Source organism: Leuciscus leuciscus (genome assembly GCF_965113295.1).
Source record: "Leuciscus leuciscus genome assembly, chromosome: 10".
NCBI classification, from domain to species: Eukaryota; Metazoa; Chordata; class Actinopteri; order Cypriniformes; family Leuciscidae; genus Leuciscus; species Leuciscus leuciscus.
The window spans coordinates 12,342,433-12,361,450 of record NC_138734.1 but is presented as its reverse complement, the minus strand read 5'-3'; the positions used below and the strand labels follow the sequence as shown (position 1 = coordinate 12,361,450).

The 19,018-nt window shown below is 39.6% G+C and overlaps 1 protein-coding gene and 1 long non-coding RNA gene across 2 annotated transcripts; both read left to right on the top strand.

Annotated features, from left to right (window-relative positions):
- The first annotated feature begins 9,903 nt into the window (after positions 1-9,903).
- Positions 9,904-13,782, top strand: LOC309507425 (trypsin-2-like). Its single transcript, XM_082181598.1, has 5 exons — positions 9,904-10,062; positions 11,819-11,969; positions 12,196-12,446; positions 12,550-12,686; positions 12,782-13,782. The coding sequence occupies exons 1-5, from the start codon at positions 10,023-10,025 to the stop codon at positions 12,929-12,931; spliced, it is 729 nt and encodes a 242-aa protein (XP_082037724.1). The 5' UTR covers positions 9,904-10,022; the 3' UTR covers positions 12,932-13,782.
- Positions 13,783-15,531: 1,749 nt separating this feature from the next.
- Positions 15,532-18,327, top strand: LOC309508688. Its single transcript, XR_014209674.1, has 3 exons — positions 15,532-17,148; positions 17,256-17,374; positions 17,490-18,327. It is a non-coding gene; the product is annotated as an uncharacterized lncRNA (long non-coding RNA).
- The last annotated feature ends 691 nt before the right edge of the window (positions 18,328-19,018 follow it).

Below are 19,018 nucleotides of genomic sequence, written 5' to 3'. Positions count from 1 at the left end.
TTTCTATAAGGTTAAGTGCTCACGGAAGAGATTGGTTTTCAGCTGTCTTTTGAATGTTGTCAGGGATTCTGCATTCCGGATGAGGGTGGGGAGAGCGTTCCACCAGCATGGAACTGTGAATGAGAATGTTCTGGAAAGTGATTTTGTGGCTTTCTGTGATGGAACCACGAGACATCGCTCGTTGACCGATCGTAGGTGTCTGGTAGGGATGTAGACTCGTAGGAGTGAGTGAAAGTAGGAGGGAGCTGAGCCTGTGATAGTTCTGTAAGCAAGCGTCAGTGCCTTGAACTTGATGCGAGCAGCGAGAGGTAGCCAGTGCAGAGAGATGAACAGAGGAGTGACGTGGGCCCTCTTGGGCTCGTTGAAGACAAGACGAGCTGCAGCATTCTGGATCATCTGTAGGGGTTTGGTTGCACATGCTGGAAGTCCAGCCAGAAGAGCATTGCAGTAGTCAAGCCTAGAGATGACCAGGGCCTGGACGATGAGTTGTGTTGCATGCTCAGTTAGGAAAGGCCTGATTTTCCTGATGTTGTGCAGTGCAAACCTGCATGATCGAGCTGTCTTTGAAATGTGATCTGTGAAGGTCAGCTGGTCATCAAACGTTACTCCAAGATTTCTGACCGATCTTGATGGGGTGATTAATGATGACTCTAGCTGGATGGTGAAGTCGTGCTGTAGAGACGGATTGGCAGGGAGGACGAGAAGCTCAGTCTTTGCCAGGTTGAGCTGCAGGTGATGTTCCTTCATCCATGTGGAGATGTCCGCCAGACAGCTTGAGACCCGTGCAGCTACTGTGGGATCATCTGGTTGAAAGGAGAGGAAGAGCTGCGTGTCATCAGCATAGCAGTGGTAGGAAAAACCGTGTGCCCGTATGATGTGTCCCAGTGATGTGGTGTAGATGGAGAAGAGGAGGGGACCAAGAACTGAACCCTGGGGAACCCCTGTGGTCAGCTGATGTGCTCTGGATACCTCACCTCTCCATGCGACCTTGAAGGACCTACCTGTGAGATAGGACTCAAACCAGTGGAGTGAAGTTCCTGTGATGCCCAGTGATGAGAGGGTGGACATAAGGATCTGATGATTCACCGTGTCGAAGGCAGCAGACAGATCCAGGAGAATGAGGACTGAAGATTTGGAAGCAGCTTTTGCGATCCGTAGGGCTTCTGTGACTGACAGTAATGCAGTCTCTGTTGAATGTCCTTTCTTGAAGCCAGATTGGTTGACATCCAGCTGGTTGTTTAGAGACAAGAAGGATGTTAGTTGGTTGAAGACAGCTCTTTCAAGTGTCTTCGCAATGAATGGTAGGAGAGAGATAGGTCTGTAGTTGTCTACAAGTGATGTGTTTAGCGTGTGTTTTTTGAGCAGTGGAGTAACCCGAGCCTGCTTGAATGCTGTAGGGAAGGTGCCAGTATGGAGGGATGAGTTGATGATGTGTGTGAGTGATGGTAGAAGTGTGGGAGAGATGGCTTGTAGAAGGTGTGAGGGGATGGGGTCAAGCGGGCAGGTGGTAGGGTGACTGGAGAGGAGAAGTGTAGATACTTCTTCCTCGGTTAGCGAAGAAAAGGATGACAGAGGGGTATTGGCTGTGGAAGGGGTCGGTCTGGGTTCCTGTGTGTGTGGAGCTGAGAATTGACTGCTGATAGTCTGTTAGCCAGACTTGGTGCAATTGGATGCTTCTGCAGAGGTCAGGTACAGGATGCCCTTCCCATAGGTGGATCTCGAAACGAGATGATGAAAGAGAACACCACTTTCTCACATAAACAGCCCCTGCACGAGAGAATAATTGATTCTCGAGCCATCGATTTCAACCAATTCAGCACCATCGCCACGGACAGCGCCGGGTAACGTCGCCTGTAAGAAGGTATATCTTAAGCAGCTTTCTAAGCGGTATAGTTCGGGGAACACACTTAGGAACATAAACAAATTTGGTAAGATATATCTTTCGAGTCTTCTTAGCACGCTAAGAGTGAGCGTTATCGGGAAACCGGGCCCAGGTCAGTAGATGTCCAATATTGGTTGGATATGAAGTCAGAATTGCGAGATATAAAGTCAGAATTGTGAGAAAAAAAGTCAGAATTGTGAGATATAAAGTCAGAATTGCGAGATATAAAGTCAGAATTCTGAGAGAAAAAAAGTCAGAATTGTGAGATTTAAGTCAGAATTCTGAGAAAAAAAGTCAGAATTCTGAGATATAAAGTCAGAATTGTGACTTTGCTAGCATTTCCTGTTATTGCCATCACCAGACTGTCAAAGACGTGTCAACGGACAGTTGGAACTTGGATTGCATTCTATAGCATAATAGAATGGAAAAGATTATAGAGGATTATTTTCGGCTCGGTTTCACAAATGGAGGAACTGGAGGAATCACACAACATAAAGCTTAGTCTCCGGACTTTCGAGAGAACGTTATGCAGGAATCAGTTGTGGCGGAGACGCAATAAAACTGACGAAGCTTAAACGTACAATATGTAATTTTTTCCGCCGCTAGGGGTCGCTAACATCTTACAATAACAAAGGCGTAGTTTGATGACGCAACATTTGCTAAGAATTATGGATCTTGTCGTCAACGTCAAGCCGACCGATCTAATAATGTTTATGGATGAGTAAATACATCAATGTTTTTATCATGCATAAACTTGTGAGGTAACGCAGCGCTGTTTCACTTGGTCTAACATTACACTATCACACTAAACTACATTTGAATGTGTTGAAATTTATGTTATTCTATGTGTTAGTTTGTCTGTATGAGACTAGCAGTAAGCTAGATCAACATTAGAATAACATACAGATCATAATCTAACATTTTATCATTGTTGAACTATATAACATTGATTAGTTTTATGTAAATGTGCTCACCTGTTTAATAAAGTATGTAGGAGCGGACGAAGTCTCGGACGTGGAGCTCTCATTAATATACTGTCTCGGCATCTCGAAAACACCTCACTGATATTGATTCTCGTTTTAGTTCTCCTTTTTTATCCAAAGTCTGCTTGCCATGGTCCATAATGTTTGAACGAAACAACAACAGCGTGCAGATAGACATTACACACTACACAGTTGTCCACGTCTGTCGCCTTGGTTACTATCAGAGGGCTCAGGGGTGCGTTCTCCGATAACGTTGTCTCTTAGCGCGCTACGAAGACTCAAAAGGTACACCTTAACTACAGGTATACCTTTCCTACGTGTGTTCTCCGAACTATACCTTAGGATGTTGCTTAAGGTAAACCTTCTTAAGTTCGACCTTAGCAGGTGCTGTCCATGGTGGAGGCGCTGAATAGGTTGATATCGATGCCTCGATGATCCATTGTGCGCTCTTTCCTTCACAGCGGTATAGGTAAAGTATTGAGAAAACAATGTTCTTTATAAAGAAGCGTTTTAGAAATAGTACAAACTGCATTTATCGGGGCTCATTGAAATATGTACATGCAGAAATAAATATGAGTATGTGTTTATAATTTAGCAAGTGTGCAATCCCAAACCCTCACGGCCATAAGTGTGTTAATGTTCTCCACAACGTATGCTGATTATCCACCAGCCATGTAGTTGACATACACTAACTGGCTCCGCGGACGGCGCCGTCTTTGATTTAAAACAAGTACTCGCTGTCTCGCTGCCATAGCTATAAAGTTTGTGTAAACTCATCTTTCTTTATATAGACTCCTAAGCCTTTTCTGTCAAATGGTTCGCCAGCTGATGTGCCTTAGGATAGTAGCCTAATTAAAAAAAGCTAACAACCATTAGTGTATGGAAACTTTATTAATGAAAACACTTCCATACACTGGGTGTAGGCTATAACAACATAAGTATTTTATGTGTAAATTTTTAAAGTAAAGTAAAAATGTAATTTTAATACTAAATCAGATTTTAAATTAAATGTTCATATAAAATTTTCTATGTGTAATTAAACTGCGATGTAAAAAAGCTTTTTGCGTAGTGGTGGCCACTAGCGGTATGAACCGTCAGCAGCGATAAGGTATAGCTAAGAGCGCTCCAGACCAACCTTACGAACGTATGACTTACAGAAGGTATACTTAACTAAGAAGGTTTCGGAAACCACGTATTAACGATAAGGTACTTCTTAAGGTACAACTTAAGAACGACGTAGCGTTAAGGTAGTTTCGGAGAACGCACCCCTGGTTACTATGGCAGTACGAGCGGAAACCAGGGAGAATGCGGATATGACGCCATTGACGGCGACAAAACGGAAATAAAGAAACGGTCCGTGTCTTCGAATTAAATTACAAATTTCTCCTGGTTTGAAAGTTGTTGGAAACAGTCGGGATAATGTAAGTACATAACTAAAAACATATAACATAGATATAGAGATTTTTGCTATAAAAAACTACATATTGTACCTTTAAGTGGCACATTTTATACACCAGCAGCTTCAGACATCGGGACGACAAAATGGCTATCGGTGGAGGCACCAGAAATGTTGGATGTCCGGAATTATTACAGACAGAGAAACTGTTCGTCAGTTGATGCGACTGTTAGATGGACAAGGAGTTGATCTACGTGCTCATGGTCATCTACGCCGATGCGTATATAACAGTCGCGGGCCAAATTATGTTTGGCATATTGATGGGTATGATAAATTAAAACCTTACGGCATATGTATAAACGGATGCATTGATGGGTTTTCCAGAAAAGTTATCTGGCTTGAAGCATACAAAACAAACAATGACCCACGAGTAAATCCGGGTTATTTTGTACTTGCTGTTGCTGAGAATAGGGGATTTCCACAAAGAATTCGCATTGACCATGATACTGAAAATACTCATATAGCAGAGATGCAAAAATTCTTCAGAGACACTGCAAGTGCTGAATGTGTCACTCTTGGTCCAAGCACTGGAAACCAGAGAATCGAACGATGATGATCCACTTTGAGAAGCCAGTGCATACAGTTTTGGATGGATCATTTTGAACAACTAAAAGAAGACGGACACTTTGTTGACACTTTTATTGATAAATTTCTCATCCAGTTTTGCTTCCAACATCTTAAACAGGTAACAAATTTTGTTCACTTTCAGAGTGGTTATAGAGAGTATTGAATTTGGATTATAACTTAATATTATTTATTGAAGTATACTGTGCAATTTTGTTAATTCATTTCACAAGACAATGTTTTAATATATATATATATATATATATATATATATGAAGAGTTCAGATGCAAAAGCCTCTAAGTGCCATCTGAAATTTTCTTCTAGAATGATAATTTTTATCAAGCTCGTATATTTAAGTTTAGTAATTTCACTTAAATGACAATTAATAGGTAATTTTCATTGCCAATTAAGTGAAATTACTGAACTTAAATATACGAGCTTGATAAAAAATGATCATTCTAGAAGAAAATTTCAGATGGCACTTAGAGGCTTTTGCATCTGAACTCTTCATATATATATATATATATATATATATATAATAATTCCTTTCTTTTATGAAGGAAGAGCTTGATGAAACGGTCAGTGCCTGGAATTGCCACAGGATACGCCCAACTCACAATCCACGGGCTCCTAGTGGTCGACCTTCAATAATGTTCCCAGCTTATATGGAGTGCAGAATTTCTTGCATCCAATTGAACAAGCAAAACTGAATATTTGCCAAGAGGAGTGTTTATTTAAAGACTACCCTAGTGATGAGGATGTCTTTCAACTGACTGAGCATAACCTTGTCATGTCCGATGATGTTTATGAAATTACAGACCTTTACCTCCAGCTTCGTGAATTGATCCTTCAAGGACTGGACATTGAGGACTAGATTCACCATACTAAATTAATAAACATCACTATAAGCTATGTAGAGGTATTGTTTCAATTGTTTTAGTATTTCAGATACCAAAATATTTAAATTGGTATAAAACTTTGCACATTTTTGAAAATGAGAAATTTACATCTGTCTGTAGGTATTGAATTGCAGCCTTTCACCAAGTTACTCTTCCTACCCCAGCAACCTTGGACCACTGGAGGGAACATCGGAGCGGCACATGCCCATCTGTTTGTAGTTCACTCTGAGGTAAGAAGAACAAAATTTGCAGAGTTCTGCTAGGAAAAGGATTTGCCTCAAACTGGCTAGCTGTGCTAATTAAAAGTCCCCTTTCCCTTTATAGCCGTCTCATGCATGGATTTCGGGTCACTTTCGTATCAAGGTAACCCGTGGTTGTATCGAAGCCCTGGACCCTTGGAAAACAGCAGAATGGTATCAGTCAGGCGTCAGTATAGGGACTGTCTCAAAGCTAAAAGTCGTTTCGACAGATGCTTCCAACCTCGGTTGGGGTGCCCTTCACGAGGACAGGCCAGCCTCCGGCCTTTAGTCAAGCTCGGAGAAGCGCCTGCACATAAACTGTCTAGAGAAGAGAGCGGTCGAGCTGTGCCTGGAATTTTTCTTCCCGTACATAAAGGGCCACTACGTCTTAGTCCGATCGGTCAACATGTCAGTGGTGTCCTACATAAACCGCCAGGGTGGTCTCAGATCTCGGAGCTTGTACACCATAGCCCAGCGCCTTCTCGTGTGGGCTCAGCACAACCTGTGCTCGCTGAGAGCAGCGCATGTGCCTGGCAGCCTGAACCTGGGTCCAGACAGGCTATCCAGGGGTAACGTTCCCCCGGGGGCTGGTCCCTTCACCCCCGGGTGGTTCAGTCGATATGGAGCATCTTCGGCAGGGCAGAGGTCGACCTCTTCGCCTCAGAAGACAATGCTCATTGCCCAATATATTTCAGGAAGAGCAGGGACACCAATGAGAATGGACCTCCAGTGAGAAGGGACAGATTCCAGTGAGAAGGGACCTCCTCTCACAGGCCAAAGGGACGCTCTGGCACCCTCGTCCCGACTTGTGGGCCCTCCATGTATGGCCCGTCAATGGGTACCCAATAACCTCCCAGATGGAGTGTTAAACACTATTACAGAGGCTAGAGCCCCCTCTACCTGGCGGCTGTACGCTTTGAAATGGTCAGTGTTCACCAGCTGGGGTTCGGCTAGGAACCTGGACCCCCACTGTTGTGAAGTAACAGGGGTGCTCTCTTTTCTCCAAGAGCTTTTGGACGCAGGGAGATCACCCTCCATGCTCAAGGTATATGTGTCGGCCATAGTGGCATCTCTGAAATTGCTTCTACAGGGCCATAGTTTCTGAGGACATTGGGAATAATACGGAGTGGTGTGTGTTTTCCAGTATGGGGGGATATCGGGTGAAGGGTTAGGTTGGGTTTCATAAATGGACACCCTTTTCTATGGGGGAGGGTGTTATGAACCCAGTATGGGTCATATTTTGTGGGTTGTTTGTTTTTTCCTCTGTTTGTTTTGCGGGATGGAGTTAGGGTGAGTGACGTCACTATGACTGAGGAGTTACACCTGTGTTGGAGCTGATGCCGGCAATTTTAAGCAGTTCCCTTCATCTGTGACAGCGCGCACTCTCCCATCCTTGTGACGGTTTTGTACCTGTGTTGTGCTGAATTTTGACCCCCTGCCAAATTATTACCCCCGTCGTTGAAGTCAGTACCTGATTTCCTAATCCTAACCCCACCCATAATCCTAACCCCTCCCCCATAACTAATCCTAAACCTACCAATGCTAGGGGGGTAATACTTTCGGCGGGGGCCGAAATTCAGCACAACACTGGATTCAGTTGTTTGTTTTCTTTTTGTTTCATCTTTTCCCTATTTAATTCTTCTTACTTTAATAAATGTTATTCCTTTTGATCAGTATCCAACTTGTTGTCTCCTTCTTTGTTGCAGCTTGCGAGCTGCTGTGACTGTGTGTGTGTGTGTGTGTGTGTGTGTGTGTTTGTGTGTGTGTGTGGACATATCTACTTCTTTCTTCACTTCTCTAAACTCCACACCACCAAATACCAAATGGTCTGAAGAGATTGGACTAAAGTTTTCTCAGAAACTAAGAGTTGTTTTGTTGCAATCGATGTGTAACCCACACTGGCGGTTTCAGGGACAATAGAGATTGTGACTGTACTAACATTGTAGCTGTAAGGTGTACTTAATTCTGTTAGAATTCTGTTTTTTCTAATGCTTTCAATACAATTCAAGCACATCTTTTAGCTAATACATTACTGAATTTTAAATTGTACAACTCAGCTATTGCGTGGATCCCAGATTATATCATCTAAATCTCACTGTGAGACTTGATAATAAATTGTCTGGCATCATCTTAACCAAAACAGGAGTCCATATTTTCCCCTTTTTTATTTACCCTTTATACTGCTGAATCTGATTGTCTTGTCAACTACAAAAGTTTTCAGATAATACTGCACTTTTGGGTCTACTTAAAGCAATGACCTGGCCTACAAAAAAAAACTCTTGTGATGATTTTTTTTTTATTGAATTTTGACAAGACAAAAGAGTTAAATGTGTTTTAGACTTGCCCTGGAGTTGGTTCATCCTCTGCCTATGATCAGAAAATGTATATATAACGCATAATTACACAAAACGGAACTTGACACATAATTAGGCTATATTTCTAAATGACTATCTCTCGATGACCTGTCACCTTCAACTACTTCAATAGCGAGAGTACACTCAAAGTCTTTGTTATACACATCAATATGCGATGTACATATTTTTATTGCTATTTGGTATCTATTGTTTTTATTATTGTGTTGATATAGTAACTGAAAAGCTTTTGTGCCTCTGTTTACGAGACATAATGCAAAAGCGTTTTAGTGTAGTTTGTAGGATGGACTATTGTGTTTTGTTAATATAGAACTTGGTCTATATCAGTAATAATAAATACAGGATGTTATTGTGGTGAAAGTTTCTCAGATCATAAAAATATAAACTCATAAACTCATTTAACAAATATTAGAAGAAAAAATTAAACATTTAAGAAGTAATTCAAGATAGTTTAATTGACCAGTCTCTTTTATACCGTTTCCACATTATTGTACTTACTTAAAGGGATAGTTCACTTTAAAATGAAAATTCTCATGTTTTTGATGTTCTCATTCTCACAGTTTCTGGGTCCCATTGACTTCCATAGTATATTTATTTCCTACTATGGAAGTCAATGGGACCCAGAAACTGCCTGGTTACTGACATTCTTCTAAATATGTTCCTTTCTGTTCAGCAGAAGAAAGAAATTCATACAGGTTTGAAACAACATGCTTCTAATGGTGTGGTAAAGTCGTAGCCTAAAGCTTTGTAAGTTTAAGTTTAGATTAAACATTGTGTACTTAAAGGCAATACGCTAGTTTATTGTTTAAGTGCTTATATAAACAAAACAGAGCAACTCTTTAAGTAGGCTATAGATAATATAGTAAGATGCAGGATGTGATCAGATCAGACTGTCTCAGTAAGAACAGTCCATCGACAATTACTGAATACAAAACTGGTGTGGGATTTACTTTTAAATTTTTTTTTCAAAAGTTTGATTCATGTTGGTTTAATCAGTGGATTGCCTGATTTGGCTTATTTTCCTGTGGACCCCTTGTGGAGTAGAGGTGTATTTTAGACACATTGTTATTTTAGAGGACTTGGTTTATTAAGCATTAATATCTGATGACTAACATTAATCACTGTTTTAAGCTAGCTAGAAATAACCTTGTAATTTTCATATCACTTACTTGGTGTCTTCAAATCTCAGTGAGAATATTGGTTCGTTCAATTTGGGTCTATTGTTTTCTTACAGAATAGTTAATGTTGTTTTTACTATAAACTGAAGTGTTACTTAATTATTCAGATTGTTATTTTGTGTTGTTGAGTCAGCCCATCAGTATGTGCTATTAATTAGAGAATTTCTCTTGTATTAATTGAACAGTTAAGTAAACAATAAACGTACATAATAAAAAGTCTTCACTGTCTTAAGTTGTGTCACACAAAAAGTAAAACAACATCTTTTTTTTAATAAGCTTTAGATAAATGTTGTACCACATGCATATTTTTACTTCCGAATCATTTGTTGTGATCTTATTGGCTGGTTCTGTAGGTGTGTTAAATCGATCGCTTAAAAGCATGAATGCTAATCTTGAACTTTGCAGAAGTGCTCTAAAGCTGTGAGCAGTCCTTCTCTCCTTTACTGCAATGAAGACTGTTGTGTTCACTTTGCTGGTTGTGGCTGTGGGTATGTAGATCTCTTTTAGTCATGATTCATGACAATTGTTAGTTTATGCCTACACTTAGCCTATATGTATTATAGATAGTCTATAGAAAGACTATTATAGATAGTTTTATTATTATTATTTATTATAGATAGACTCTTTATTTTAGATATAAATAAATAAGTCCCTTCTCACAGGTGTTGTTCCTAAATACCAAGAACATCTAACCGTTAAACCCCTATAAAAAACCCAATCATGACGCAACCATACTTTCCAATTATAGACCTATTTCAAATGTATCATTTATTTCTCAAAATCAAGTTGTTTTGGAGTCATTTGGAGTTTAATTGTGTTTTTGAAGAATTCCAATCTGGGTTTAGAAAATATCACAGTACTGAGTCAGCTTTATTGAAAGTTGTTAATGATATTTTATTGTCTGTTGACTCTTACTTCTGTGATACTCTTACTCTTAGAATTAAGTGCCGCCTTTGATACTGTGGACCACAAAATTCTTATCTCACGACTTGAACAATGTGTGGGTATTGAAGGTTGCACTCTAGATTGGTTTAAGTCCTATCTGAATGCTAGAACGTTTTCTGTTTGTCTTGACGGGTTCTCTTCTTCTGTTTCTGTTTTGGATTATGGAGTCCCTCAAGGCTCCATTCTGGCCCCTGCTCTGTTCTCGTTGTATGCTCCCTTCGGGGACTATCCTTTCTAAACATGGCGTGTAATTCCACTTTTATGCTGATGGCACTCAAATTTATTTGCCCCTAATGAAAAATAACAAAAAGGGCCTAAGTTCATTTATCAGCATGCTTGTGTGATATTAAGTCCTGGTTTTCCTTAAATGTTTTGCATCTCAACGAGAGCTAAACTGAGGTTATTGTTTTTTGGCCCTCAGGTGTTTCTGTTACTCCTGATGACGACCTGGGAGATTTGGTCCCCTATGTAAAACACTCTGTGAAAAACTTAGGTGTTATTTTTTATTCTGCTCTTAAATTTGATAAACAGATAAGTGCTGTAGTTAAATCTAGTTTTTTTTAGTTTTTTTATGAAGATTATTATCTAAGTCTAAGAGGTTTTTTTTAAACATTTGCAGAGTTTGAGAGAGTGATCCATTCGTTCATTTCATCTAGACTTGACTATTGTAATTCTCTTTATATTGGAATGAGTCAATCCAATATTAGTCGTCTTCAGATGGTTCAGAATGCAGCAGCCAGACTTTTGACAGGCACAAGGAAATGTAATCATATTTCCCCAATACTACGTTCGTTGCACTGGCTGCCAGTTTGTTACAGAATTGATTTAAAAATTCAGATTTTTGATTTTAAAGCCGTGAATGGATTATTAGCTCCAAAATATCTCTCTGATCTTTTGAAATTAAATAACTCAGCTAGATAATTAAGGTCATCTCAACAAAGACTGCTGATGGTTCAGGGATCTAGACTTAAGACAAGGGGTGACCGTGCTTTTTCTATTGTTGGTCCAAAATTGTGGAATAGTCTTACTCTACCCCTAAGACTATCCACAGAGTCTGTGTTCCTACCTCTTTTCACAGGCTTACAACTGTCCTTGATTTTGATGTTGAATGTTTTGATTGGTGTTTTCAATGTAAACTCCCTTTATCATTTGTTTTGCGGTCTTTCTTGATTTTTAGATATTTATCCTGTTGTACAGCACATTGGCCAACTACTGTTGCTTTTATTGAGCTATATAAATAAAAGTTGATTGATTGATTGATTTTGCATTAATAAAAGAACAATTCATTTTTTTATAAAGTTTACAGCACATGTGATAAAATCATTGGAGGTTATGAATGTCCGCCCCACTCCCAGCCCTGGCAAGTGTACCTTACGGATGGGTATACCACGTGTGGAGGATCTTTGATTGATAAAAGATGGGTTGTGTCTGCAGCTCACTGCAGTTTCATGTGAGTATATAACCTCCCTTTTTAACCTGTTTTTTGTTTGTTTTTGTTTCATGTTAAACCTACTTCCCCATGAAACATTCCTTTTTCTTTAAAAAGTCAATTTTTAAGGAATTGATTAGCAACTGGTTGTTACTGCTTCCTCTTTCTAAATGTGTACACTGAAATTTGGCAATATTCTAACAGAATAAATATATTAGAGCTGAGCAAAATATTCCTTGTCAAATAGACCTCTTTATCTCGACGTCTACTTGGGAAAGCACAACGTGTCTGTTACTGAAGGCACAGAGCAGCGGATCGATGCAGAGAAGGTGATTCGTCATCCAAACTATAATGATCAGACTCTTAACAATGATATCATGCTGATCAAGCTGAGAAAGCCTTCCATCTTCAACAAGTATGTGAAGCCAATCCGTCTGGCAACCAGCTGCTCTTCTGCAGGGGAGCAGTGCTTGGTTTCTGGATGGGGCAACACTGGAGGTGAGATGGCTGAGTAATGAAAATCTTCTTTTTATATGGTTAGATATTAAACGTGTATTCAGTCATTATACAACTTTTAGCACTGTTCATATTCTTTTTCCAGTTCACGATGCTTCTGTCCTGCAGTGTTTGAATTTGCCTGTACTCTCAAGTGCGCAGTGTAGGGGAGCATATGGTGCAAACATAACTAGAAACATGTTCTGCGCTGGATTCATGGAGGGAGGCAAAGACTCGTGTCAGGTATGTTATTGACTCAGTCTTCCTTTTTGCATGAGTTTTATATTTTTATACAAACACGCAATTTTGTCCTTTTCATTTTCCAATTTTCTTCTCAGGGGGATTCTGGTGGCCCTGTGGTGTGCAATAGGGAATTGAAAGGTGTTGTTTCCTGGGGCAAAGGCTGTGCTAAACGAGGCTTTCCTGGGGTTTATGCTGAGGTGTGTCGATACACTGACTGGATCAAATCCATCATAGCTAATAACTAGCTCTTTGTTCATTCAGGGGTGCGTTTCCCAAATGGTCGCAAGTTCCGTCGTTATCAGCATAGTTCAACGAGTCGGTGTTTGCATGTGCAAACGTGCTCTAGTACGTAAAAATTAGCCTATGATTGAATAGCAAAAATAAACAAAAGCAAAATAACTAAGAAAAATTTGAAATAGTCTTCAGATGCCATGTCTGTAATTTACAGCAAAATGTCTAGCATTAATTTGATCGCAAACAGATTAATTAAAAGTAGTTTTTACTCCTCCACCTGCGTGACATCATTAACCAACGTGGTTGAACAACCAATTTGCGACAATGTGGTTTTGGAAAACAGTCATGACTAGCTAGTTGATTTCTTCAACGTAGTGAAGCAGCGAGTTATGACATTGTATGGGAAACACACCCCTGGTCGGGCCTTTACCAGTTAATTTTCCTGAATTAAATTCAGTTTAAAACGTGTATGTGTTTCTATCTTTTATTTTTATATGGACATTATGTTTTTAAGCATTATTTAATCATGGTTGCTCCCCACCCCTAACACTGAGCTGCTACAGCAGAATGGCAAAATGAAGTACCCCACCATATGAGTGTGCAATGTCATCGACAACTAGGCCATCAGATGTAATTTCTTACACACAGTAGCAAGTGGAATACAATTCCTATTATAGTTTAAAAGATACAAAGCTACATCTTAAAAAAATATTTGCAACATCACAGCCAAATGTAAAACTAAGTGTAAAACTAGCTGTGTCATGCGATTAAGATATGTAAGAATTTTCATGTACTAATTGCTTTTGTATTGCCAATGTGTGAGCTTGTAACAAAACATTAAAAACGAGACTTTCTAGGTGAACTCAGTGGAAAGCTACAATCTATGGGTATAAACAACATCACAATAACAAGCATTTGAAGGAGCCTTTGAATTGGGACAGCCTCCATCGCGCCGGGGAGGTGCAATCGGGTTTCAAATACTCCCTTTGAAGGATGCAGCCTCTGAATTGGGACGCAGCAAGAGAACTGAGATGTCCTTCAAGATGGCTGAGTTTGATCGGTTTCCGGGTCATGGGCTGGAGGACGGCGGTGGGAGCAAACATCATTTTGAGTATTAAAAGGAACCCCGACTATTAAGACACAAAGGCCTAAATATGCTACAATTGCTCTCTCCAACAAAATACATATTTATAAATAAATAAAATATTTTCGTTATTTAAAAAATCCTCACAGTGTTTTACAGAATTTGAGCTACGAAGGCAGCCATTATTTTTGCGCGTGCAATGCATTCTGGGTCGATGACATGTATTGATTGCGTTCATAACAGAGAGAGGTGAGCTAATGGCGCTAAGTTTAACTGTAGCTACATCCTAAACGTGAATAATGCCACATTGTGGAGCGTTTGGTTGTAATTTCCAATTGAAAGGAAATAAGGGGAGTGATGTAAGCCTCCACTGCTTTCCAAAGGAGAAAAAAATATGAAAAGAGTGGGAAGTTGCTTGTGGACGAGTACAACTCCCTAAAGACCCACGGCTGTGTTCCAGTCACTTCAGCCCTGATTCATTTGAGGTATTTAGTCGGCTAAAAGAGCTCACAGGTGCAGCTGGTTACAAGCGAAGACTAAAATCAAATGCCGTGCCTTCAATTTTCCCCCACAAGGAGCCTAAACGTCCGCGCGTAGCGAGTGAAAGCTGCGCTAACAAGCGTCAAAGGCAAGAGACTCTGGATACTCTCCTGCTAGGATGTAAACAACCCGCTCCTTCAGTTGCAGTCGTGGAATACGAATCATCGAAACCTACGCCGATCATGGAGGTAACCGACAATCCACCAGATGTTAATAAATTCGTAACTGTAGGCCTACAGTGTTCTCCAAGTATGACCCATGCAGCAACGCAGGCGGATGTTAACATGTCGGATGCAGCTGTACAGTGGTCAGCTGATGTGGACTACCCGGTAAAAAAGGACCATACTTACACAGGTAAACATGAAATTGAGTTGGGCAAACGTGTACAGGAGGATGACATTGATAACTCCCAGGATCTGTTCCTCTCAGATGATGAACTTAGTGAACAGAGTCAACCACAGTATAGTCACTGTGATCCAGAATACATTGTAAGTTCATCTGAGTTTTCTCAAAGCCCCCAGGATCACAAGCTTCAACTAACACACATAAAGAAATTAGGCTTTTTCTAGTTTTTGAGGAACAGTTAAACCAATTGTTTCAGCGTTGTTTAAAGTGTGGTTCCCTGATTGTCCAGTGAAAGAGCTAAAAAATGAAGGATCACAGTTGACACTAGAGCTCACATGTGCTAACATCTGTAGTTACAGATGGCAGCCCATACACAAAAGAAATATATTTGAAATATATTTTTGGAATATATGCAAATATTTGATATTGGCCCAATAAATATATTTTAGTTCAATATGTAAATATATTTTCATATATGTTTACATATATGTTCATATATGTTTTAACTTTTGCAAATTGTTTCATTTGAAATTTAAAAAGTTAACATTTTCACAAACAACACATTTTCAGTTTATTTTTTTAGATAGACCACTTCATCTGTGGATAGTGCTCTACCACTTCCTAACCAGTAGGCCACGGCCCTTTACTGACGTTATTGGTCTAAAATGACAATTTTATGTAGGAAAGAACACACAGAATGCAGAGTTTTTCCCCCTATTTTTACAGAATTGATTACAGTTATTTAATAGTGTGTGTATGCAGTGTTAGACACTGAGTTCTATCTATTGTTTAAGTGTACTTCACTGTTGGAGTGTCACTGTTATACTTGCATCATAAATATTGTGCATGTTTTCAATATTTAAATGACTTCAGGAAATATGTCAATAAAACAACAATAAATCTAATATTTGCACTTAGTGTTAGGTACGTGCCACCTAATATGGCCTAATAGTCCTAGGAAAGCAACTATCTTACATTGCAGTCATTTAAATGTACAGTATTTATTATAGCTGTGTGTCATAATACAGTAGTGAAATATGGTAGCCTACTGTTGTATATAGGGGAAAAGGTAGAGGAATTACTATGATCAAAATTCATTTTCGACCCTTCTTTAGCAAGCTAAACATTTTATGACCATATATTTTGTCATATATTTTACATTACATGTTATAAATGTAAATATATTTCACACTTAACATCATATATTTTTGTTATATTTCAGAATATATTTCAAAATGATAAATATAAGTGAACAACAATGCAAATATATTGTATTTGGACATGTATTTGGAATATGTGCCACATATATTTTTGACACTTTAAAATATATTTCAATATATTTATTTTGTGTATGGGAGTCTCAGCCTACTCTGAGGGGACTAAAGGGACAGGAAACCTGCTTTTAACAGCATCAGTTTTCTTCAGTGGCATCCATTTTGCTAAATTTGAGCGTTTCTGTAGTAACATGAACCTCAAAACAATAAGTGAAGACACATACACATCACTGAGGAAGAAGTTTGTGTTTCCTGTCATTGAAAAAATGTGGATTAAAGAGCAGAGTACAGTGTTAACTAACATGAAATCACAAGAAGTTGTTGTTCTCTGTGGAGATGGCCGGTGTGACTCTCCGGGGCACTCAGCCAAATACTGTACATACACTTTTTTAGATGCACAGAGGCAAAAGGTTGTGGATTTAAAGGTAGTAAGCTGCACCCAAGTTTCGAGCTCTAATACCATGATGGAAATCAAAGGTTTTAAAGAAGCTCTCAAAACCATAGAAGAAAATGAAGTGAAGGTCTCAACCATCCCCACTGACAGACATCCACAAATCGTCAAAGAAATGAGGGTCAGTAATCCAGAAAAACACCATGATTTGACCCTTGGCATGTGGCAAAAGGAGTGTCCAAAAAACTGGCAACTGAAGCTAAGAGAAGGGAATGTGAAGGCCTGGGACAGTGGATTCCATCCATTATAAATCATTTGTGGTGGAGTGCACAAACCTGTGAGGGTAATGCCAAAGTCTTGAAAGAGAAGTGGATATCTGTAATACACCATGTTACCAACCGACACGACTGGCCAGGGAACAGGCACTATCACCAATGTGGTCATGAGCCCCTTGATGAGACGAGCCAGAGAACCAAGCTTTGGTTAAAGCCAGGATCTGAAGCCCACAACGCACTTGTGAAGGTTGTGAAACAGAAGCGGCTTTTGAAAGACCTGGATCATCTGACAAAGTGCATCCACACAACAAAACTAGAGGTATGATCAAATACAAACATATTTAATAAATATTCCATTCATTATGATGTGGCAGGATGTGACTCACATATTTTAATAGTTTAATTTCAAATTCAAATTTGTTTCAGGTGTATCACTCCATGTACCTGAAATACCTCCCAAAGAAAACACATTTTGGATATGATGTGATGATCCATGCCTCCATGCTTGCTGCTCTGGATCATAACAACAATGTGAACAGGGACAGGTGTGTGAACTGTAATCAATCCTATCCTTTGCAAGCACTATGTGACACTGGATATTGCACATCAAACTGTTCCTAACACCTTGTATCTATTTTCCATATTTCTGTTTTTGAACAGGCTATTTTTTCAAGATGGGGAGAGTGTTGGTGAACCCAAGTTCAAAATCTCATGAAGCAAAGTCCACAAGACATTCAGAGCAAGACCAGTGCCTGTTGAAAAGGACTATAGCTACATGACAGCTATGATTGCAGAAGTTCTCTCCTCTGTGTTAGATCCAACACATGTCATGGCTCCACAAGAGAGACTATCCAGATCACAGATCATTTTTCAAACACAGCAGTTTTCACGTTTCAAGTAGCTGCATCATTACGAACACATGGCGTACACACCAGCATAGTTCAAATGCACAATATCATTTTGAATTCTAGTCAAGCACACGTAGTACTTCAAACAAACATTTGATATTGGAGTACATGCAACATTTTTATTTAAACCATAAACATTTGGATACCTTATTTTGTTGCAAGCATAGCTTGTGCTCTTGCCAAAATGCCTTCAAATGTCAACTATCCAGCTATATGTTATTAAAATCCCTCCATGCCTCATCTACTTCTGCATGATCATTGTCTTCATATTCAAACCCTGTATAGATTCCACTTGGTTCAGAGTAGACGTTTCTTATTTTGTTAACAGCACATGATGGAATGAATGACTCTGCGGAATCTTCTCCCTAGCCAGCCATGCATCCACCATGTAAACTGCTGATATAAAGCATATCTGTAAGACCTAAAACTTTAGGCTAAAAGGCAGAATTTTGAAAACAGTTATACTATTACGTTATGAAAGAATGATTTAAGCTGTTTGTCTTAACCAATAAAACAGCTGAAGCCTTCACTGGAAGCGCACAGTCCAGTTAACTTTTTTTCACTATTTGTAGGCTACAGTGTAGGTAGGCTACTATAGCTCCTTTCACACAGCGCTTTGAACCCGGTAAATTGCCAGAGCGCCTTCTGTGTGAATGCAAACTCGACCCGGGATTTATGCCGGGATCGATGCCGGGTCGGGACCTAGTAACATTGCCGTGTTCAGTCCCGGAACGCGCGCTGTGTGAACAAAAGCCGTAATAATGCCGTGTAGTGATGACGCTGAAGCGCGGGATCGATCGCCAGCTGTGAAACGGTACGTAAAGCGCAATTTTATGATCGAATCAGAGAAAAAAATGCACAAGCGTGGCATTTTTACTAGTGATGGGAAGTCCGGTTCTTTTCCGCGAACCGGTTCTTTCGGACAGTTCGTTTCAATGAACCGGTTACGTCATCACGTAATGACGTCAATTCTATCATCCCGGCGGATAAAAATACATTCAAATAAAGGCATTTGTAATCATAACTTCAGTTAAATAATACTCATCGTCATAATCATCTTGGATAGGTTTCTTACATTTACGTTTTGAAAATGAACCCTGTAGTAGGCCTAAGGCGATGCGCAAACGCGCATGTTTTACATGTCTTGAAGTGAATAAACTGGTCTTCATCATTTTTATTTTATTTGTAATTAAATAATTTAGCCGAATTCGGCCCCTCATTCAAGTCCTTGGTTCACCCGTGCTCATGTATCAGCACAGCACATAGACAGTATAAACACAG